This window comes from Wolffia australiana, chromosome 4 (genome assembly GCF_029677425.1).
Source record: "Wolffia australiana isolate 7733 chromosome 4, ASM2967742v1".
Lineage (NCBI taxonomy): Eukaryota > Viridiplantae > Streptophyta > Magnoliopsida > Alismatales > Araceae > Wolffia > Wolffia australiana.
In genome coordinates this window covers 10691578-10710259 of record NC_135838.1, presented here as the reverse complement: position 1 = coordinate 10710259, position 18682 = coordinate 10691578, and the positions used below count along the sequence as shown (strand labels likewise).

General features: G+C 46.6%; 2 protein-coding genes across 3 annotated transcripts in view; both read right to left on the bottom strand.

Moving 5' to 3' along the window:
• Nucleotides 1-532: 532 nt before the first annotated feature.
• Nucleotides 533-18682, bottom strand: part of LOC144701902 (Glycosyl hydrolase family 47 protein) — a 38906-nt gene continuing 20756 nt past the window's right edge. The window contains exons 7-18 of one of the 2 annotated variants that reach the window (XM_078573714.1): nucleotides 16980-17052; nucleotides 16454-16563; nucleotides 13807-13857; nucleotides 3381-3469; nucleotides 3233-3314; nucleotides 3035-3148; nucleotides 2854-2933; nucleotides 2146-2281; nucleotides 1695-1765; nucleotides 1355-1598; nucleotides 859-1042; nucleotides 533-778 (exon numbers count right to left, since the gene is read on the bottom strand). In XM_078573714.1, coding sequence (XP_078429840.1) covers nucleotides 860-1042; nucleotides 1355-1598; nucleotides 1695-1765; nucleotides 2146-2281; nucleotides 2854-2933; nucleotides 3035-3148; nucleotides 3233-3314; nucleotides 3381-3469; nucleotides 13807-13857; nucleotides 16454-16563; nucleotides 16980-17052 — 1233 coding nt within the window. In that variant the 3' untranslated portion in view covers nucleotides 533-778; nucleotide 859. Of the gene's footprint in view, nucleotides 779-858; nucleotides 1043-1354; nucleotides 1599-1694; nucleotides 1766-2140; nucleotides 2282-2853; nucleotides 2934-3034; nucleotides 3149-3232; nucleotides 3315-3380; nucleotides 3470-13806; nucleotides 13858-16453; nucleotides 16564-16979; nucleotides 17053-18682 lie in introns of those variants that run through there. The other variant, XR_013581145.1, reaches the window with a different exon arrangement.
• On the bottom strand, nucleotides 8265-9733 carry LOC144701819 (uncharacterized). The gene is made up of 3 exons (XM_078573590.1): nucleotides 9240-9733; nucleotides 8655-9196; nucleotides 8265-8298 (listed from the first exon to the last, which is right to left on the bottom strand). The coding sequence occupies exons 1-3, from the start codon at nucleotides 9731-9733 to the stop codon at nucleotides 8276-8278; spliced, it is 1059 nt and encodes a 352-aa protein (XP_078429716.1). The 3' UTR covers nucleotides 8265-8275.

Sequence of the window (18682 nt, the reverse complement as noted above, 5' to 3'; positions counted from 1 at the left end):
CGGCTTTTGTTTGCTTAAAATTCCGTATTGATACGAAGATAGAATGTAGTGTTCATAATATTCAGTCACAGTTATCTAAATATTGAAGTTTATCTCAAAATGTAGAATTATGATGCGGTTATGGAAAATAATTATATAAATATTTATCAAAATAACAAATCCAATTCCACCTATTTTTCTTTATCAAGGGTAATCAAGTATAGGCATACGAAACATCTGTTGGAAGATGAAGAAAATCGATTCTCATGGAAATGAAAGATGATGATGAACCCCAACAGGATGCATGTGATGAAAAAAATGGATTGTGAAAATACAGAGGCCAGATTTTCATTGTTTATCTTCTAAATATCACCCAAGTATGTAAAGATTCAATGAAATGTGAAGCTCAAACCAGGAATATTAAATAAGAATACTTGGAGGCTTAGCATAGTGGATTAAGGTTGTGCATCCTCATTTAATTTGAAGATCGCAACCAAGGAATACCACTTCCTCTGATTAATAAAATATCAAGAAGTTTCTTCTGTCTTGTCGATCAGTTCTGAAACTCATTTTAAGAATAAATAAACCCAACGATCAAGAGAGAACAACATTTACATGCCATGTCAGAGCTTGTGCTTCCAAAATAATGTAACAAAGTCATCAACATTTACATTGCATCTCTCCACACACCAACGAATAAATGAAGAACAAGATTCCTAATCCCTAGAATTTTATCTTCGTAGAAACTACTGTTTAAGACATGAGGAATCTTCTGGCCTCACTTTGAAGGAAAAAAATTCTGAAAATATGAAAAATAATCAGAGTATTAATCGAGACTAATAAAACATAAACTGAAAGGAGACGTGAAAATAAGAGTACCTTATTCTTCATCGGCATCATTTTGTGTCTGCTCCACATTAAGATTCGAAACTATGATAACAGGTCTCTGCTGAGAATCAGCATTCTTCCTGTGACTGATATCCTCACTCTCCTGAGTTCTTTCCATTTTCGGACTATAAGATACTCCGAATTTCTGGCCATGGTGCAGACCGGGGCAAGAGCCCTGTAAATAATTTAAGGTGAGAGCGTGATAATATTTTCGAAAAATGCCAAGTATCTCATGAGTTTTTGCTGATTCAGCAGATGACACGTAAGGGAATTTAATCCTAAAAAGAAAGATAAAGAATAATGTCCAAAATGTGCTAATCCTTGGTCAAGGCAGGTATTAGTTTAATGAAAAAGATATTTTGCCCCCATCCTACAAATCTACCTCCTATTTAGACTTCCAAAGCAGATCAAAAGTTGATTTTTGGTCATAGCTCAATCAATACAAAAGAATTTTAAACAGATAGATACACTTTATTTTCCAACTTGCCTTAACGAAGCCAGTTTCAAAAGAAGACTCTAGTGATTTGAGATGAGACAGAAAACTCGTCCCATCACTAGTGTCAGTGCCCAATATCCTGGACATATTTATTTCATGATGACCAGAGGGCAGTTCATCGTATGTCTTTTCAGCAGCGTTAGGACAAAACGCTCCAAGGTAGGAGCAATGTTCGTGAGAAAGAGATATTTGAGGAGAGACAGGTAGCAAATGGCCTTCTGTGTTGAAGATATACCTGAAGTGAAACGGAAACAAGAGGAAATAAAATATAGGACTTGTTTTCACCAGAAACAGGAAATAGTGACTGAAAAGATGATGGTATCTCTCATACTTATACGGTCCATTTTCGACTAAATTGTCTGGACCCACAGCCAAATCAAAAAGCAGCCAGAGATATTTCACCTGCATTTTGATAAGAAAAAGAACTTACTTAATGAATATAGCATACTGTAGAATTTGGCAGAAGAAAATGACCTGCTACAGGGGAGAGAGAGAGAGAGAGAGAGAGAGAGAGAGAGAAATGTTAACCACCACATTGATGTGGCCGATAGGCCAGTAATTTACAATGGGAAAATAAAGGTAAACTAGAAAAAAAAAGTATTATAAATAGAAGAGACGAAGAGAACAAACAGAAGAGAACAAATAGGATATATGTACAATAACAAACATAAAGAAAAAAGTCAACGTCAAGAAAATAAGTTTAGAAGATTTCATTAGGAGTTATGTTTAATCATAAAACCAAGAAGCAAGTGGGATGGAGAAGATGGTGGATAAAACCTTACTGTTTCAGCAAGAAAGAAACTTTCCATTCGGTCCTCCTGAGCATGAGACTCAACGTCGGCAATATGGCAGTATCCACAAGGACACCGAGCACTATTTTGCAGGCTTGCAACAATGTCCCGGCCAACATCAAGATACCTTGAACATTATTAAAATACAAAAGACCGAGCTCCCATGAGACAAATAGCCCAGCACGTTACATTTGGATCATGAGATGATCTCATAATCTTGCCATTTAGCCAATCATATAGTTTTATTTCAAAAAACTCCCATAGATTACTAAACATATATGCGAGAATATTTTGGTATGAAATTAAAATGATCTAAGAAGATATTATAGAGGCAAAGTTGAAACATGATTCGTAAACAAGACAGAACTCGTTTAGATCTATGGGAGATGCTCAGGGGCCTGAAGTGAATTAACTATATTGAATGAAAGGACAAAAACTAGAGGATTCCTTGTTTTCCTGGATTCATGGCTAAGACGATGAGTTTTTTATGCCTGATTAAGACTCTTGAAACCGTCCCAAGAGAGACAAAGCTATTCACTTTCAGTATCCAACTTAATTATCTATAACTTTAAACATAAATTCTTTCAAAAAAATTAATCAGAAATTAACATTCTTCAAATACATTATTTCAATCTTATCCTGAGTCATGAATTTTTTTCCAAAAAAAGGTGATAAAAAATGACTGTTAGAAACAAATACCAAGGATCTCGTGTTGCTTTGAACAACCAATAAGTGCTCTCCGCTAATTCTGGGCGCAGTGGGTAGCTTCTCTGGCCGTACTGAGTAAATTTTTGGATAAGTCAAGAAAGCTCAACTCACAAACATAGAACTTTGAGAAAGTTTAAAATTGAAAAGGCTTCTTCCCTCGGGAATGAAATACCTGAACGTTAAATGTTGCAAGATTAAAGCCCTCGGGGGTGAATCCATATTTTCTCCAAACACTAATGAAGGCTGCATGAGTCCTGATTGCAGGATCAACATCCCCAGCTAAAACCTGATAAAGATGGCATCATTTGTCGCTTTAATAAGTAATCACATAATCTTTAATGGGGATACAGGAGGAAAGCTGTAAAATTACCTGAAGACCAGGCCAGAAGGCTTGCAGACTGTTAAAAACTGGCCAGACTGTGGCAGCTGAATCCATGTTTACTTCAACGTACCTGAAAAGCAGAAATGGTATGTGTGAGGAACACGTCAAAATATAAAGACTAATCGACAAAAGGTACCATGGATCCAGGTGAAGAAAGTGCATGACGCTTTCATAGGCCTCCCGGAACATGAAGAGATACTCCTCTTCTCCAAACAATAAATATGCCTGTTTTGAAATGGCCCAGTTTTTGTCAGGAAAGATATTTTTCAAAAAATCTTAGAAGGATACTGATGGAGGCCACCGGAGGGTCTCCGTCAAGGATGATATTGGAAGGGTAGAGAGAGAGAGAGGGAGAAAGAAAGATGGAAAAAGATAGAAGGAACAAAATGACATCAGGCCCGGACAGGGATGTCAACTCTTGGGATGATCAGAGGCGAGAGAGAGAGAGGTAGGGCGCAAGAAGAGCCGGCCACCCTGGGAACATACTCATTTTTTAAAATTGATAGAATACTCATATTCTACTTCATTCTAACAACCTCAAACAGACAAAGAGACCCCCTGATAATCTGGGGCGTGATATTTTAACCAGCAGCCTAACAAACGTGAAATATAATAGAGCCAACATCACCAGAATATCCCTGATAGGGGTCGGGGATCCTGACAGAAACATATCAGGAATGCTCCTCCCAACAGTTTTTTTTCTGGGTCTAATGTTGACTGACTAGTGGCACAGGAAGAATGAACTGACAGGTTAATTTTATTCACTGTTTTCTTCGCACACAAAATAACAGTATTTACGGCGGATAAAAGAAAGCCAAATAATACAAAAACTTTGGGATGTCATAAATGGGCCCAAGGCACCCTGATACTGCTCATCTCTATTGAGGTGCAACTCATCGATTCTTTTTGTTCTTAGGTCTTTATTTAAAGAGATTTCAGTTATTACACTTTAAAAGTTAAAGTGAATTAAGATACAGAGAGCTTCATTCTCCTTTTATTTGTTCTCTCAATATTGAATTAACCTACTCATCTTCTAATCATTAACCGATTTTGAGACATAAGGTCATGGGTTTCTGGGTGAAAAAAGTGTCTTTTCTCCTAGTTTCAGCATTGTTTTTGTTTAACATTAAAAGGGATGATCACCTCACAAGTCAGTCTCCCTCCCTGTACAACCTTACAGACCCATCTCTGTCCATCCAAACATGTTCAAACCCTCCTCTATTTATCCAGGATCCCAGGAGACCGGGCTGCCGTAAGTCCCTTCCACTTATTGAAAGCCCCATCGATAGAAGCCGCCCCTTCCCTGAACAGCACCCCATTTTTAAGCAGCTATATTGCCCAAAGTGGTCCAAGTACCCATCCACCTTCTTCCTTCTATACCTGCAGCGCACGGCTCCGGAGAGAAACAAAAGACTTTGATTGATCAGAATGTAAAGGATGGGACCGTGAGGTCCTGATGGGAGGTTCTCCGACGAGTCAGGTGTTCATCCCATTTATATTTCAGAAAAAAAACACCTGCAGCACTGGATTGAGCCCCAAAAAGCTTCTTCCGAGTCTTGGTCTTACCCTCCCTTGCCATTGGGTCCGTGTCTCGCCTCCAGAGTCATATTGAAGTCTCCCCCAAACAACATCAAAGACCCTTGGAAGTTGGACACCAATCCTGCCAACTCCCTCCATAGGTCAATCCTCCTGGTGGCGTTCGTTGAGCCATAGACAGAGACTACTACCATCTCAAAATCATTGCTTTTCCGTCAAAGTGTGAATACAGCGACCAATTGACCCGTCCAAGTGTCTACTTTAGAGAATACTGCTTCATGCCAAGCTACCATTACTCCCCCCAACATCTGACCACATTGACTGCAAGGAGTCCTTCGAGGAGACCTATTGCCCACTATGTTTAAATCTTGTGTCTCACTTTTTTCCAGCAAAGTTGTGAAACCCTAACCTAGGTTAGGAGGAAGAAGATGAGATTGAGAGAAGAAGAATAATCCCATAATAGTGAAGGTACATGAGTTGGGTATATATACCCTAGGAGAGAGAAACGAGAATAAGAGGGTAATGGGCTAAACATAGAGGCCCATTACCCATACAAGATATATCTCACTAACAGCCCCCCGCAAGCGAGGTGTGGATGTCGTCCATGCCGAGCTTGGAGACAGCACGTAGCAGGAGGGGGTTGGAGAGGCCTTTGGTCAGAACATCTGCAGCCTGGTCGGCGGAAGGAACAAACTGGAGGTCAAAGATGCCCTCATCCATTCGCTCCTTGAAGAAGTAGCGGTCACGCTCCATATGCTTGATCCGACCAGTCTGGCCAGGGTTCTTGGCCAAGGCAATAGCCGACTTGTTGTCGCAGTAGAAGTGAATCGGGCCGGTATACTTGACGCGAAGTTCGCACAAGATCCTGTAGATCCACTGGCCTTCCGACGCCCCATCGGCAAGGGCACGGAATTCTGCCTCGGCGCTGGAGCGGGACACCTTGTCCTGCTTACTGCTTTTCCAGCTGACAAGGCGCAATACCCGGTGGTGGATCGGCAGTCGACGACGGACCCAGCAAAATCAGCATCCGTATAAACCTTCACAGTCAGGTCATTGCTCCGTGGGAAGAGTAGGCCCTTCCCGGGGCAGCCTTTCAGGTATGCAAGGACCCGATTGGCGGCCTGGCGATGAATCTCATGCGGAGCGTGCATGAACTGGCTGAGAAGGTTGACGGCGAAGCTGATGTCCGGCCGAGTGTGGGTCAAATACAGAAGCTTCCCCACCAGCTGCTGGTACTGGTAGGGGTTGACCGGTGGAGAATCGCCCCCTTCGCCCAACTTCACGTTGGGATCAATGGGCGTCCGGAGAGGAGAGCAATCAGTCATGCCCATCAGTGCCAGGAGATCAACAGCATACTTCTGCTGAGATAGGAAGATGCCGCGAGACGAGTAGGCAACCTCAAGGCCCAAAAAATAGCGGAGAGGGCCGAGTGCCTTAATCTCAAACTCCCGAGCAAGAGCGAGACCGAGGCGAGAGGCTTCAGCAGTGTCGGAGCCAGTAATCAGCATGTCGTCGACGTAGACCACCAGGATGGCAACCCCGGCCGGCCCGTGACGGAAGAAGATCGTAGCATCACCGTTACTCTGAGTGTAACCTTCAGCGCGCATGACGGAAGAGAAGCGTCCGAACCACATCCGCGGAGACTGCTTCAGTCCATACAAGGACTTCCGCAATCTGCAGACTGTGCCCGGAGGACCGAGGATACCCGGGTGGCTCATGTAGACCTCCTCCTCAAGATCACCGTGGAGAAAGGCGTTCTTCACGTCAAACTGCCGGATCAACCACCCATGATGAGCGGCGAGTGCCAAAAGGAGACGGACGGATTCCATCTTCGCCACGGGAGAGAAGGTCTCGAAATAGTCGATGCCGTAGGACTGCGTAAAGCCCCGAGCGACAAGCCGAGACTTGCGACGCTCAAGGGAGCCATCCGCACGGTGCTTCGGGGTGTGAACCCACTTGCACCCCACGGCCTTCTTTCCCGGGGGGAGAGGAACGACGTCCCAAGTATGGTTTTTTTCCAGAGCCCGCATTTCTTCGTCCATAGCCGCCTTCCAATGAGGACAGGCAAGGGCATCGGCCAGGCGGCGTGGGACAGAGACCGAAGTAATGCGGGTCAAGAAGAGACGGTATGAGGGACTCAAGCGGTCGTAGGAGAGGTAATGAGAGAGGGGGTAGAGAGGTGTGCGGGTGCACTGGCGGACGCCTTTGCGAAGAGCGATCGGCCAGTCAAGAGAGTCATCGTCAGCACTAGAGGGGGCCGACGGAGAGGGAGAACCAACGGGAGTAGGAGCGGAAGCAATGGAAGTGGGAGAGGACGGCCGGGCAGGAAGAAAGGACTCGGGTGGAGTGGGAAGCAAAGGAGAGGGGTTACTCGGGTCCAAAGTGGAAGACAGCTGAGGAGGGGACGACGAGGGAGGAATCACGTCCGTAGGGGAATGACTGGCTGGGGACGCAGCAGGAGGAAAGGGATCTAACAAAGGGGATGAGGAAACCTCGCCAAGCGGAAGGCCGGAAGAGGAGGCGGCGAAGAAAGGTTGAAACTCAGCGAAGGTGACGTTGGCAGACACGAAGAAACGACGAGTGGGAGGGTGATAGCATTTGTACCCCTTTTGGAGAGAGGAGTAGCCGACGAAGACGCACTTGAGGGCACGGGCGTCAAGCTTCGTCAAAGTGGGCGCCGTGTCGTGGACGTATGCCGTGCACCCGAAGACACGAGGAAGGAGGCCCGTTCGTAATGTCACAGCTGGAAAGGCGGTCGACATACGATCGAGCGGACTACAGAACTGAAGAGTCTGAGACGGTAGCCGGTTGACGAGGTGGGTGGCCGTCAAGACAGCTTCGCCCCAGTATGTCCAAGGGACGGAGTAGTTCACGAGCAGAGTGCGGGCGGTAGATGTCACGTAACCAATCCGACGTTCTGCCATGCCATTCTGCTCCGGGGTGGCAACGCAGGACGTCTCATGGAGAACACCACATGTAGCAAAGTACGAGGTCAGCTCCTGGTTGACGTAGTCGCGAGCGTTGTCCGAGCGGAAACGTTGAATTGGGTGGCCAAACTGAGTCTGAACCATTGTGCAGAACTGCTGAACGGTGGCGCGACAGCGGACTTGGTAGGCAGCAAGTAAGTCCACATGTAGCGGGTGGCTTCATCAACAAAGAGGAGAAACCAGCGGTGCCCCTTCAGACTAGGCCGCGGAGCCGGGCCCCACACATCACTGTGAACACGATACAGCGGCACCGTCGTATGGGAAGTAGATGGAGAAAATGACGAACGTCGATGTTTGGCTAACTGACATGCCTCGCAAACAACGGTCTGAAGGTCCAAGCCCATACATAAGGACGGAAGCAACGCTGTAAAGTAGAAAACGCGGGTGGCCGAGGCGCTGATGAGTGAGCTGAAGGCGGTCGCGCGAGTCAGCCGTGGTGTGAAGGCTGCGCTGCACCATGATACACGATCGGCCCCCATCCTCGAACAGCAGCAATCCCCGATCCCGTCTAATCGGTGTAATCTTCCGCACCTTGTTAGACAAGAAGATCCCATCAGGTTGGATGTGGAAGGAACACTGAACCGCATCAACAAGGCGTTGCGGTGATAGAAGCAAAGCTCGAAGAGACGGAACATGGAGAACGTTGGGGATGAAACCAAGACCATCCACGTGGATAGTCCCGATATCAGCCACTCAAGACGCCCGCCCGGCAGTGAGGACAGCCCGGTTCCCACCATGCCTCTCATAAGATACGAACCGGTGATTGAACGGGGTCATGTGTTCCGTGGCCCCCGTATCAAGCACCCAAGTGGTATCCGACAGGAGAGGAGCGGTGAGAGCCGTATGTCCGCAATACCACGAATCAGAAGTAGAGGCAAGAGGCGCACCGAACGTCCCGAAGGAAGCCATAGGCTGAGTCTGGAGGGCGGTCATCTGCGCAGACAACCGAGCAAGATCCGCCTGTAACTGCTCCATGGTGACGGTGGCACTGCCAGTCGAGGAGAGAGCCGGGGCAGGGACAGCCGCAACATGAGCTTTGGCATCTTTGGCAGCTTGGAGATCAAACTGCTTCTTCCTGCACCGCTTCGCCGTGTGGCGGCGCTTGCCGCAGTAAGTACAAACCAGTTTGTCTCGCGGGTCGGCAACCGAGTCCGGGGGAGCAGAGTGGGAAGGCACCGGTGGACGCCGCAGTAACCCAGGCGAGTCCCCAGAGCGGGAGACTAATGCAGTGGAGTCGGCCGGGTTCGCCATGTCGGGACGATCACGGCGAAGACTGCTCTCCAGCTCAATCAGGTCCTTGACCACGGCATCAAACTCCGGGAGAGTGCCCCGGGTGTGCAAGGTGCGGCGACGCACCTCGGCATACTCCGGGTTGAGGCGATCGAGGAAGGACAAGAAGCGGAGACGAAGAGCATGACGCCGGTCCACTCTGCGCGGTCACCAACCGCATGTAGTAGTCAACCTCCCGCCACAGGGCATTGTGAGCCAAGCTGTAGTCCATGATGGACAGCGTCCCTTGGCGGAGAGCATTCGCACGCTCCACAAGCGAGAAGATGCGCCAGTGGTCGGCATCATGGCCACAGTACTTGTGGGCATAATCCCAAATCTCCTTCGGGGTAGTCAAGTGGAGGAACTTATCGTAGACCGAAGTAGACAGCGTGTGATTCAGCAGCCAGGAGTGGATGAAATTTTGCTCAGCATCAAAGGCACCATAGTGCGGGTCGGTCGGGGCAAGCGGCGGGCATATCAAATGTTTGTGGAGAAGCCGGCCTTTGAGTGTCGACTCCACGAACTTGATCCAGGCCAACAATTGAGGAGCGCTCAAGCGACAGCACTCTGGAGCAGGAGGAAGAGGGAGACCGATCTTCGGAGAAGGGAGGTCTCTCCCGAAGTCGGCCGCGGTGAAGACGGGAGCCTGCACCGGGGGGTTCTCGTCAGACGAGGACCCTGAGTTGACGGTAGACATGAGGGGCAGGCTGGCGGCTGCTGCCTGCGGAGAGCGGGCGACGGCGGCGGGCGGCGGCCGAGGGCTGCGGCTGGCGGCTGCTGCCTGCGGAGAGCGGGCGGCGGCTACGGGCGGTGGCCTAGGGCTGCGGCTGGCGGCTGCTGCCTGTGGAGGGCGGGCGGCGGCGGGCGGCGCCTAGGGCTGCGGCTGACGGCTGCTGCTCGCGGAGAGCGGGCGGCGGCTGCAGGCGGCAGCCTAGGGCTGTGGCTGCGGAGAGCGGGCGGCGGCTGCTGCCTGCGGAGAGCGGGCGGCGGCTGCGGGCGGCGGCCTAGGGCTGTGGCTAACGGCTGCTGCCTGCGGAGAGCGGGCGGCGGCTGCGGGCGGCGGCCTAGGGCTGCGGCTGGCGGCTGCTGCCTGCGGAGAGCGGGCGGCGGCTGCGGGCGGCGGCCTAGGGCTGCGGCTGGCGGCTGCTGCCTGCGGAGAGCGAGCGGCGGCTGCGGGCGGCGGCCTAGGGCTGCGGCTGGCGGCTGCTGCCTGTGGAGAGCGGTCGGCGTCTGTGGGCGGCAGCCTAGGGCTGCGGCGGCTGCGAGACGGATCGCCAGAAAGGGGAAAGAAGGGAGAAGCAAGGCTGGTGAGTCTGCAAGGCAGACAGTGGCAGCCGAAGCAAGGAGGAAGGTCTGGATCAAGAGCTTTGCTCTGATACCATGTGAAACCCTAACCTAGGTTAGGAGGAAGAAGATGAGATTGAGAGAAGAAGAATAATCCCATAATAGTGAAGGTACATGAGTTGGGTATATATACCCTAGGAGAGAGAAACGAGAATAAGAGGGTAATGGGCTAAACATAGCGGCCAATTACCCATACAAGATATATCTCACTAACAAAAGTTTCTTGCAAACAACGCACCGTAACTGCCCATTCTCTGAAGTATCTTCCTATTATCCCTCTCCTCTGCTAATCTCAGAGGCCTCCACCGCTCCATGAGACACTTCATGTTTTAACATTGGCTTCCCATTCCTGTTCTGTGCCCGCTGAAGTCCCATTGCGGCAGCAATCTCCTTTACTTGGCAATAAAGGGAGAGTCTTTGTCCTCCCCATTCGGCAACCCCACTGGCTGTCATATCCATGGTGGCAATCTCCATGTATGGTGCCCAAGAGGTGGTGGACGGTTGGTCAAGATCCACCATGTTACCACTTCTCCGTCCCCAAACCGCTAACATCAAACAATTGCTTTTCCCGTCCATTGCCCACTCCAAAATCCCTCTCCTGTTTAACTCCCAGTTTCTTACTTTAATACACTATATTGTCCCCTGGATTTCTCCGTTTTTGTATTGTCTCGGACACTGGCCAACGATTTTCAAACATCCCTCAACTTCTGTTTTCCTCGGGGGCATCGATTCTTTTAGTTATTGGAATGCCTGAGGGCTGGATGATGTTCTCCCTCTACCTTCTCCAATTCCAGTTGTGCTTCCCCCTCTGATGGTGCATCTCCTTGGATGTTGTATTCCATGGTCTCACTCTGCGTTCCTTTGACTGAACGCTACACATGGATTGTGCAAGTGATGTTGGATCTTGCCTTTTTGCGCCCCCCCCCCCCTAGTGGTGTGTCTGATTAACTAGATTCCCACTATGTTGTCTGCACTTGTATTGTGGGGTTTCAGACATTGATGGTGAGGCCTCCGCATCATGTATGATATCCGTCTCACTACCCACTTCAACCTCTACCCTTCTCGCTTTTGAAGTTGGCGGCGATCATCGTGTGAACAGCCTAACTTCAAAAGTACCCTCTGGGCTGAGCTGTCAGATCATAGGTGGAATTTTGGCTCCTTGAGCCCCTCTGCATCCATTACCACAATGTTGGGGTCACCAGATACAAGTCCAGAGGAAAAGAATTGTATCTGGCCTGTTGGTTGGAGAGTTCCAAATGGCTTGATCAAAGCCTCCAATATTGGACTGATCCTGTTGCCCATTGGGATGTCAAATGCTTCCAGTTTGAGCGAAGCATGCACCCCCTCTGATTGCCCATCCTTTTATAGGACCATTGACCGCTTGCGTCCAGCCATTGACAGCAATATAGGCCGCCATATAGACCCTTTCCGGAGGTCATATTTCTGCCTTCTCTAGAATCTGAAATTTTCCCCTTATGCCTTGTCTCACCTCCTCCATCTCAGGGGTTCCACTTGTGACCTCTCCAATGGGCACCCTTCGAGAACATCATTGTGTGCCTCAGTATCGCTCTTCCTCTCTAGGTTGTTCACCTGCCTCCGGAACACCCCATGTTTTGTCTTGCCAGCTGTAGGAGCCCTCGAGCTGTTATCTTTCCTTACTCTAATGAGAAAATTCTCTTGGCAGTGGCCAGTCCCTCAGCACTTATGGCATACTATAGAGCCTCGACATTCTTTACATGGTGTCCTTGCTGGAAACATCTAAAGCATGCCATGTCCCTCCAATTGATGGTTGTGATGGACTAACTTTGTATCGCTCTCTTCCGGCGTGGTTCAACCCTCACACAGCCGTCTTCCTCATCCTCAATTAGCATGACCTTGCGTCTAGAGGCTGTTAGCTAGCCGATGCTACATCAAACTGGAGCTGCATGACCAGAACACCTAAACTGATGACACTGATCCCTTTGCTGCTCCAGAGAGCGAGCATGTCTTCTTCCTTCACCATGCACTAGAAGCAGTCAGTCATCCCCCCAAAAGACCATTTCCTGGACAGCCCACTGAGCCTGACGATGGCGATGTTCCTCTCCTTGTTCTGCAGCAGCAGCTTCGCCAGCTCGATCAGCGCAACAACAGAGTGTACTCCTCCCATCAGTGCCCTAGACAGCAGATTCCTCTTGACTTTGCCCAGCCAGTCACCTTGTCACCATGGCTGTTGATTCTTGACAGGTGCCGGCTAAGGTTCTCAAGCGTCCTTTGAATTCTGGAAATCCTTTCTGACGAGAAATCTCTTGTTCTTCAATTGTTTCTTTGACTGGATTTGGATTAGTGACCTTCAGCCAGACGGAGGTGGTAAGAGAGCCTTTGCCACGCAGCACTGGCAGCCGGCTTAAGAACAGGACCCGAAGAACAAGAATCAAGAAATACTGGTCCCCATCTCCAAGATTCGCTCTCCTTCAAGAGATATACGGCTGGCAGAGCTTCAGAGATGCTAGTGGAAAAATCGCTAGCCAACTCCAAATTCCAGGATGAATTTGCCATTGATTTCTCCCTCAAAACAGTTCAACCCACAGCCAGCTGACAATCTTTGATTCGATACGGCGAAGAATCTCCACTCCTATGCTTAAGAAGCCCAAGCTCCCTCTCCTCCAAGAATCAAGAAACATTTTGGCAAGAGATCTCCGAGAATCAAAAATTCATAGCTCCCTTCTCCGCCAAGAATCAAGAGCCACTTCACCAAGAGACCTCCAAGAATCAAGAAGCTCTAGCTTCCTCTCCTCCAAGAATCAAGAAACACTTTGCCAAGAGATCTTCAAGAGTCAAGAAACAATTCGCCACAAGATTTCCAAGAATCAAGAAACCATCATCTTGATACGGTTTTGGTATCAAAGTGCAAAAGTATTCCCAAACCTTGCATCTGCATTTTAAATTGTTAAAACTGTACAAAATCTAATTAATAGTGTTATATTGAATGAATCAATATGAGTTACGCAATGGATTATGCAGTAAATTTAAAGGACATGGAAGAGGCAAAAAACGCAGCTCTTTGCTCCATGTATCCGTATGCTAAATGGAAAAAATCAAATGAATATATAATGGTTTTGGATAGGATGATTTCCTAATGCACTTCATTTGTATCAACCTAAAAGAGTTTAGCTTCTATTTCCATGCATCAGCTTAAGAACTTTGACCTGATGTTAAATTTACAAGAAAATTAACACTGTCTAAGACGAGTGGCAAGCAGGAGATGAAAGGAGAGTCGAAAACCCTGTCCATTCAGTAAGGTTTTTGTCCTTTGTGATTCCCTAACCACATGTCTGTCCCTTATCATCAATACACTGTATTGGACAAAAGCTTGGTTTCTTTGGCTTCTTTCAAAACCTAAACATTACAGGTCGACAGATTCATGCAAAGAAAAGGATAACAGCTTACTTTTAGAAGGTACTCATAGAAAGAATCAACACTAGTCCCAATTCCAGCATCCTACAAGAAGGGCAAAGAATAATAAGAAAATTGTTTTCAAAATATGGAATAAAATGTTGAAGGGAATTCAATCAAAGAATATCAAGTCATCCGCATAATCCATTGAATACTAATTATAGTTTTGCAGGTCAATGAGATCTGCATAAAAATATAGGCAATGGACAGCAAAGAGATAAGCGAAAATCAGATCATGGCAATGATCCGATTTTCTATCTGGCAACAACGCAGCAAAAAGAAAGCCTAAGTAAACCGCTAGACTGCGATGTAAAATAAATTTATCAAGGCCACAGGATGATGCCATGCTCTCTGTTACAAATATGTCATTTAGTATATGTGGGAGGAGAATATGCATGTACTGGACCTGAGAAGAGAATATGCATCCTCTTCAACAGAAAAATCTGTAACAACTTGTTCCTTAAATTTTGCAAATTGATCTATGTTCCTTAAATTTTGTTCCCGGCCTTCATCTATGTTGTGAGCTGCAAGTAGATGTAGGATACCAAATTGGGCTCATCAAATCAGTCGACTGGCCCGTGGCACATTTGGCTTCAGGAGGCCTAAGTCAAACTACACAAAAAGACAATTTTGAAACCTCTTTGGTGTCCAAAGTTTCACCTTTTCAGACTATTCTATTATGTAAAGCTCTGTTTTCCTAGCAATTCCTCAAATACAGTGACATGGACGAGGAGGTACATATGGAGAAACCACTGATTTTCCTCTCATATGTATGGTCAGATCTTTGTTGGTTGATTTTAGAAATATCTTCAGAGTAAAAAGCAATCCTATTGTGCATGGTTTTGTTGTTTTAAAAATGCTAACTTGGACTTTGTGCTTTTGCATTGTAGATATATATCTCCTTCAATTTTATTGGTGGTTTATTTGATCGTGTCATCATTACAGGTGATGATTGCACTGGCATCTCCGAATTCAAGTCATTTCTTCAATACTGATATGCCACCAAGGATCTGGAGCAGCATATTTATATCTTGGGTCCTGAATATGATTTGATACCATCCCGGTATTACGCTAAACGGCGTCTCGGTACCATATCAAGGCCATTCTATCAGCCCAAGGAAGCCCAGGCCCATGACTTGGGAAAAGTCTAAATATAGAGAAGTGAAAGCACCAGAAGTCATCATGAGTTTTCCTTCCTCATTTCCATTTACCATTCTTGCTCCTCTTTTTCCCTCTTGACCTCCTCCTCTCTGCCTCTCTCTTGGCGTTGCTACAGTTCCTGTTGTCGAACAGTGGACGTTGGCATCAAGAGAGCAACCAGGGCAATTGTCTCCTTCTTCTCTCTCTTGCTAGCTCACTCTTATCCTCTTCTCCTTCCAGTCACACCACTCAGTCGATTGAAATTTCCATTGTCAAAAATCTGTGACATTGTCAAGATTTACCGATTCAATTAAAGGTTGTATCAGAATAATCTTGGTCATCTAAGTGTTTGATTCCAATCATAAGAAATATGTATTGGATATCCTTCAAGAGGCAGGCCTGTTGGGTTCAAGTACAAACCAAGCAACCTCTAAGGGCCACCAACTGGAGAATCCATAAGGAACTAAGATCATTGGGAAAGGAGGGTCTGACAAGAGTCATAAATCAAACTAGACTGGAATCAAGTAAGAGGAAACACGGGCGCTTGACTGAGAGATCACCCACCTCTCACGCTGTCTCCTTCCTGACTGCTTTCCTTTATTACCCCCCTCTACATATAGGGCTGGTTGCGGGGGGTCCCCTTGGTTCGTCCCACCTGTGTCCTATGGCACTGCCACTCCCCTTTGCCGAATTAGATTAAGAGCCTAATCTGGGGTTCCCAACAGAATCATGGTCTGTAATGTAGGCTGGCAGGCAAGATAAACTACCTTACCATCATTCCTTCGGGCACATAATTTGCTACCAGTCTGAAAGTCAATAATTGGGTAATCTCCACATTAGACATCTGGCACCTGGCTTGAATATGTTGTGTTGCATTAAATACAATCATAACAATGCTTTACCAGAATTTGGTGACTTAGAGGTCCAATGTGAATCATAATTGTATTTGAAGGTCCAAAAGCCAACACATACATTAGTCTATCTCTGTCCTTAATCTATGTGTTTTATAAATACTCACATATTGAACCTTTCTCTCAACGGAATGAAACATTATCTTCTTTCCCTCTCTCCTAATTCACTCTTTATTATTATCATGTACTGGACCTTTTGAGCCTTGGAGGGAAAAATTATCTTCTTTTGCACCTCTGCTTTGACTTTCATCAGCAGATCTGATACCCACTTTATCCATCAGAATTTCAGGAAATTAATGAAGATAAATTTGTAAATATTATTTATTAGATAAGATTGTGTGACATACAAGGATTGCCATTAATAAAACATGGCAGATGTGAAGACAAAATTACAAAAAAATATTGATCTACAAGCATGCAATGCATATCTTATGCTGGAATTGGTTTGCATTAAAAGTTTGGCAATTTTGCAATGATATATGTAAAAGTATGATTGAGCAAGATTCCAAGGGAACAGCAAATCAGTAGGATCCGACATCAGAAAATGTCATTAAATTTATGCACTCATTGCAAAACCACGGGTGAAATACCCTCTGTGTCCATTGACTGGTGAAAACATTGATGTGAGCACCAACTAGATTAAGTCTTGATTTCCGGGCCCATAATCCATGTACTGCTTTCTTTGCGACCTCTTCATATACTGAAATTGTGGCATACACTTCATATCAAAAGGTTTGATTAATAACATAACAATATCAAAACCAAAGGGCAAGGATACAACATTTTGTTTTCAATAGCTTCCTTCGAAATCTTAAGTGAAGCATTTTAGTGGGTCTAAGTATTGGCCTAAAAATTGTGCCTACTAATGGCCCTCCGGATAAAACATATTTCACCTTTCTTTAGAAGGGTGCCAGTAATTGTTATTGAATATTTTCTTCCAAAAAAAAAACTGTTCTCGAATATGATTGCTGAATATGCCAAGACAGTGACATTTCAACGATATAGAATACAAAATGGTACATTGAAGAATATTTTTCAAGTTCATTTCTTTGACAATACAAACGTAGGAATAGAAAAAGATAGTGAAGTTGTTGAACAGGTTGAAAGAAAACACACTCGGATTATTTGTCAAGCGGCTTAGAACCCCAAATTCTAAAGTCAAGGTGCCTCCACCAGCAGTAGATGTCAGCTAAAAAGAAAGAAAAAAACAGGTAAAAAAGGATTAGCGAGACAACAGTTCCAATAGAAGTTAAATTATGTGTCTATAAATGTATAATTTCCAGAACCATGAAGACAGATGATTTTTTTTGTCAAGGAAAAAAGTTTTTTTTAAGAAAATAGGGCAGACCACCCGAAACTGGTGGCCCACCTGCTACTACTATAAATAAAAATATATATACGCATCATATACACATATGACCAAGATGGTCAACTTTTCGTCCTCCTACAACCCAAAAGGATTCTAGCGCCTCAACGTCGTGCCTGACGCTCTCAACTGAAGCTGTCTTTCCGTTGAACATCCCCTTGTTTCAGTGCAGCCACAACGCCCAGAGCACTGCGAGTATTCTCCCCCATTTCACCCCGCTCCTGCAACTACCCCTCGTGACTGAGGCCCAAAAAGCCTCGTCGGAGAGAATATTCAACCCTGGAATCTGCTGCGATGCCCATACTCCCTGAGTGAAATGACACATGAAGAATAGGTGGGCCCAGTCTTCCTCGCCCCTGGCACACAAAGGACAATCAACGAACTCCATCACTGCCCACTTCAGACAATAGGCCCACGTGACCAATCTTCGTCATCTCAAGATCCAAAAAAAAGGATCCAACAGAAGAGCCTCACTTTGAGTGGAAACTTTTGCTTCATCAATATGTGGCATGCATTATTGGTTGTCCGGTGATCCCTCGCTTCCCCTCGAATCTTCAAATATGAGTCTTTCACCGAGAAAGATGACCCCCCCCCATACCCAACCATCTAGGGAATCTGTCAACGGGCTGCGGTGTAGGAGTTTCCCTTGCATCCTCAGCAACTCCTCGAACCATGGGTCTGATAATACCCCAGTTAGGATAGGGACCCAAGCCCCGTCCCAGCATTCACCGACTGTAGCATTTGGGTTCTTTGCCAGAGCAAATAGTCTGGGAAACTTCAACTTCATCGTGCCTTGGTTGGACCAGTCATCAGTCCAGGATCGAAAACCTGCCCTATCCCCCAGACTAGGGTCAAAGAACTCGTGGATGCGAGGTATGGTTTGACGCAGGCTGTGCCAAAAAGGGGACTCCCCCCAATTCTCTCCCAACACCTCTCCCAATCCGTCTCCGAGCCATATATGTCCCTTAGGAAATAGAAAACTGGACCCTCCGCTGATGTCACATTTCTTTCCACCCATTTGGTCAACAATGCCAAGTTCATGGAGTCCTGGAGGAGAATCCCTAGTCCTCCTTGCTTCACAGGTCTGCAGATTACATCCCATGCGACCAGGGGTACCCCCCTACGCTCCTCTCCATTTCCTCCCCTAATAAACTGTCTTATTAATCCCTCTAGTAGTTTTGCTACGACTATTGGTACTTTAAATACTGATAAGTAGAACATTGGGATTGCTGAGAGTACTGATCTCAGAAACACCAAGCGACCCCCCTTTGAAAGCACTTTGTTCTGCCAGCCCTCTAACCTCCTCTCCACCTTATCGATCACTGGCTGTCATTCTGCTGATAGAATGTCTCCCTGTCAGTGGAAGACCCAGGTAACTCATCGGTAGTGAACCCTGAGGCATTGTACCTCCTCCTCCGAAGAAAGGCCAAAGCCCACAAAAGCTGACTTGGCT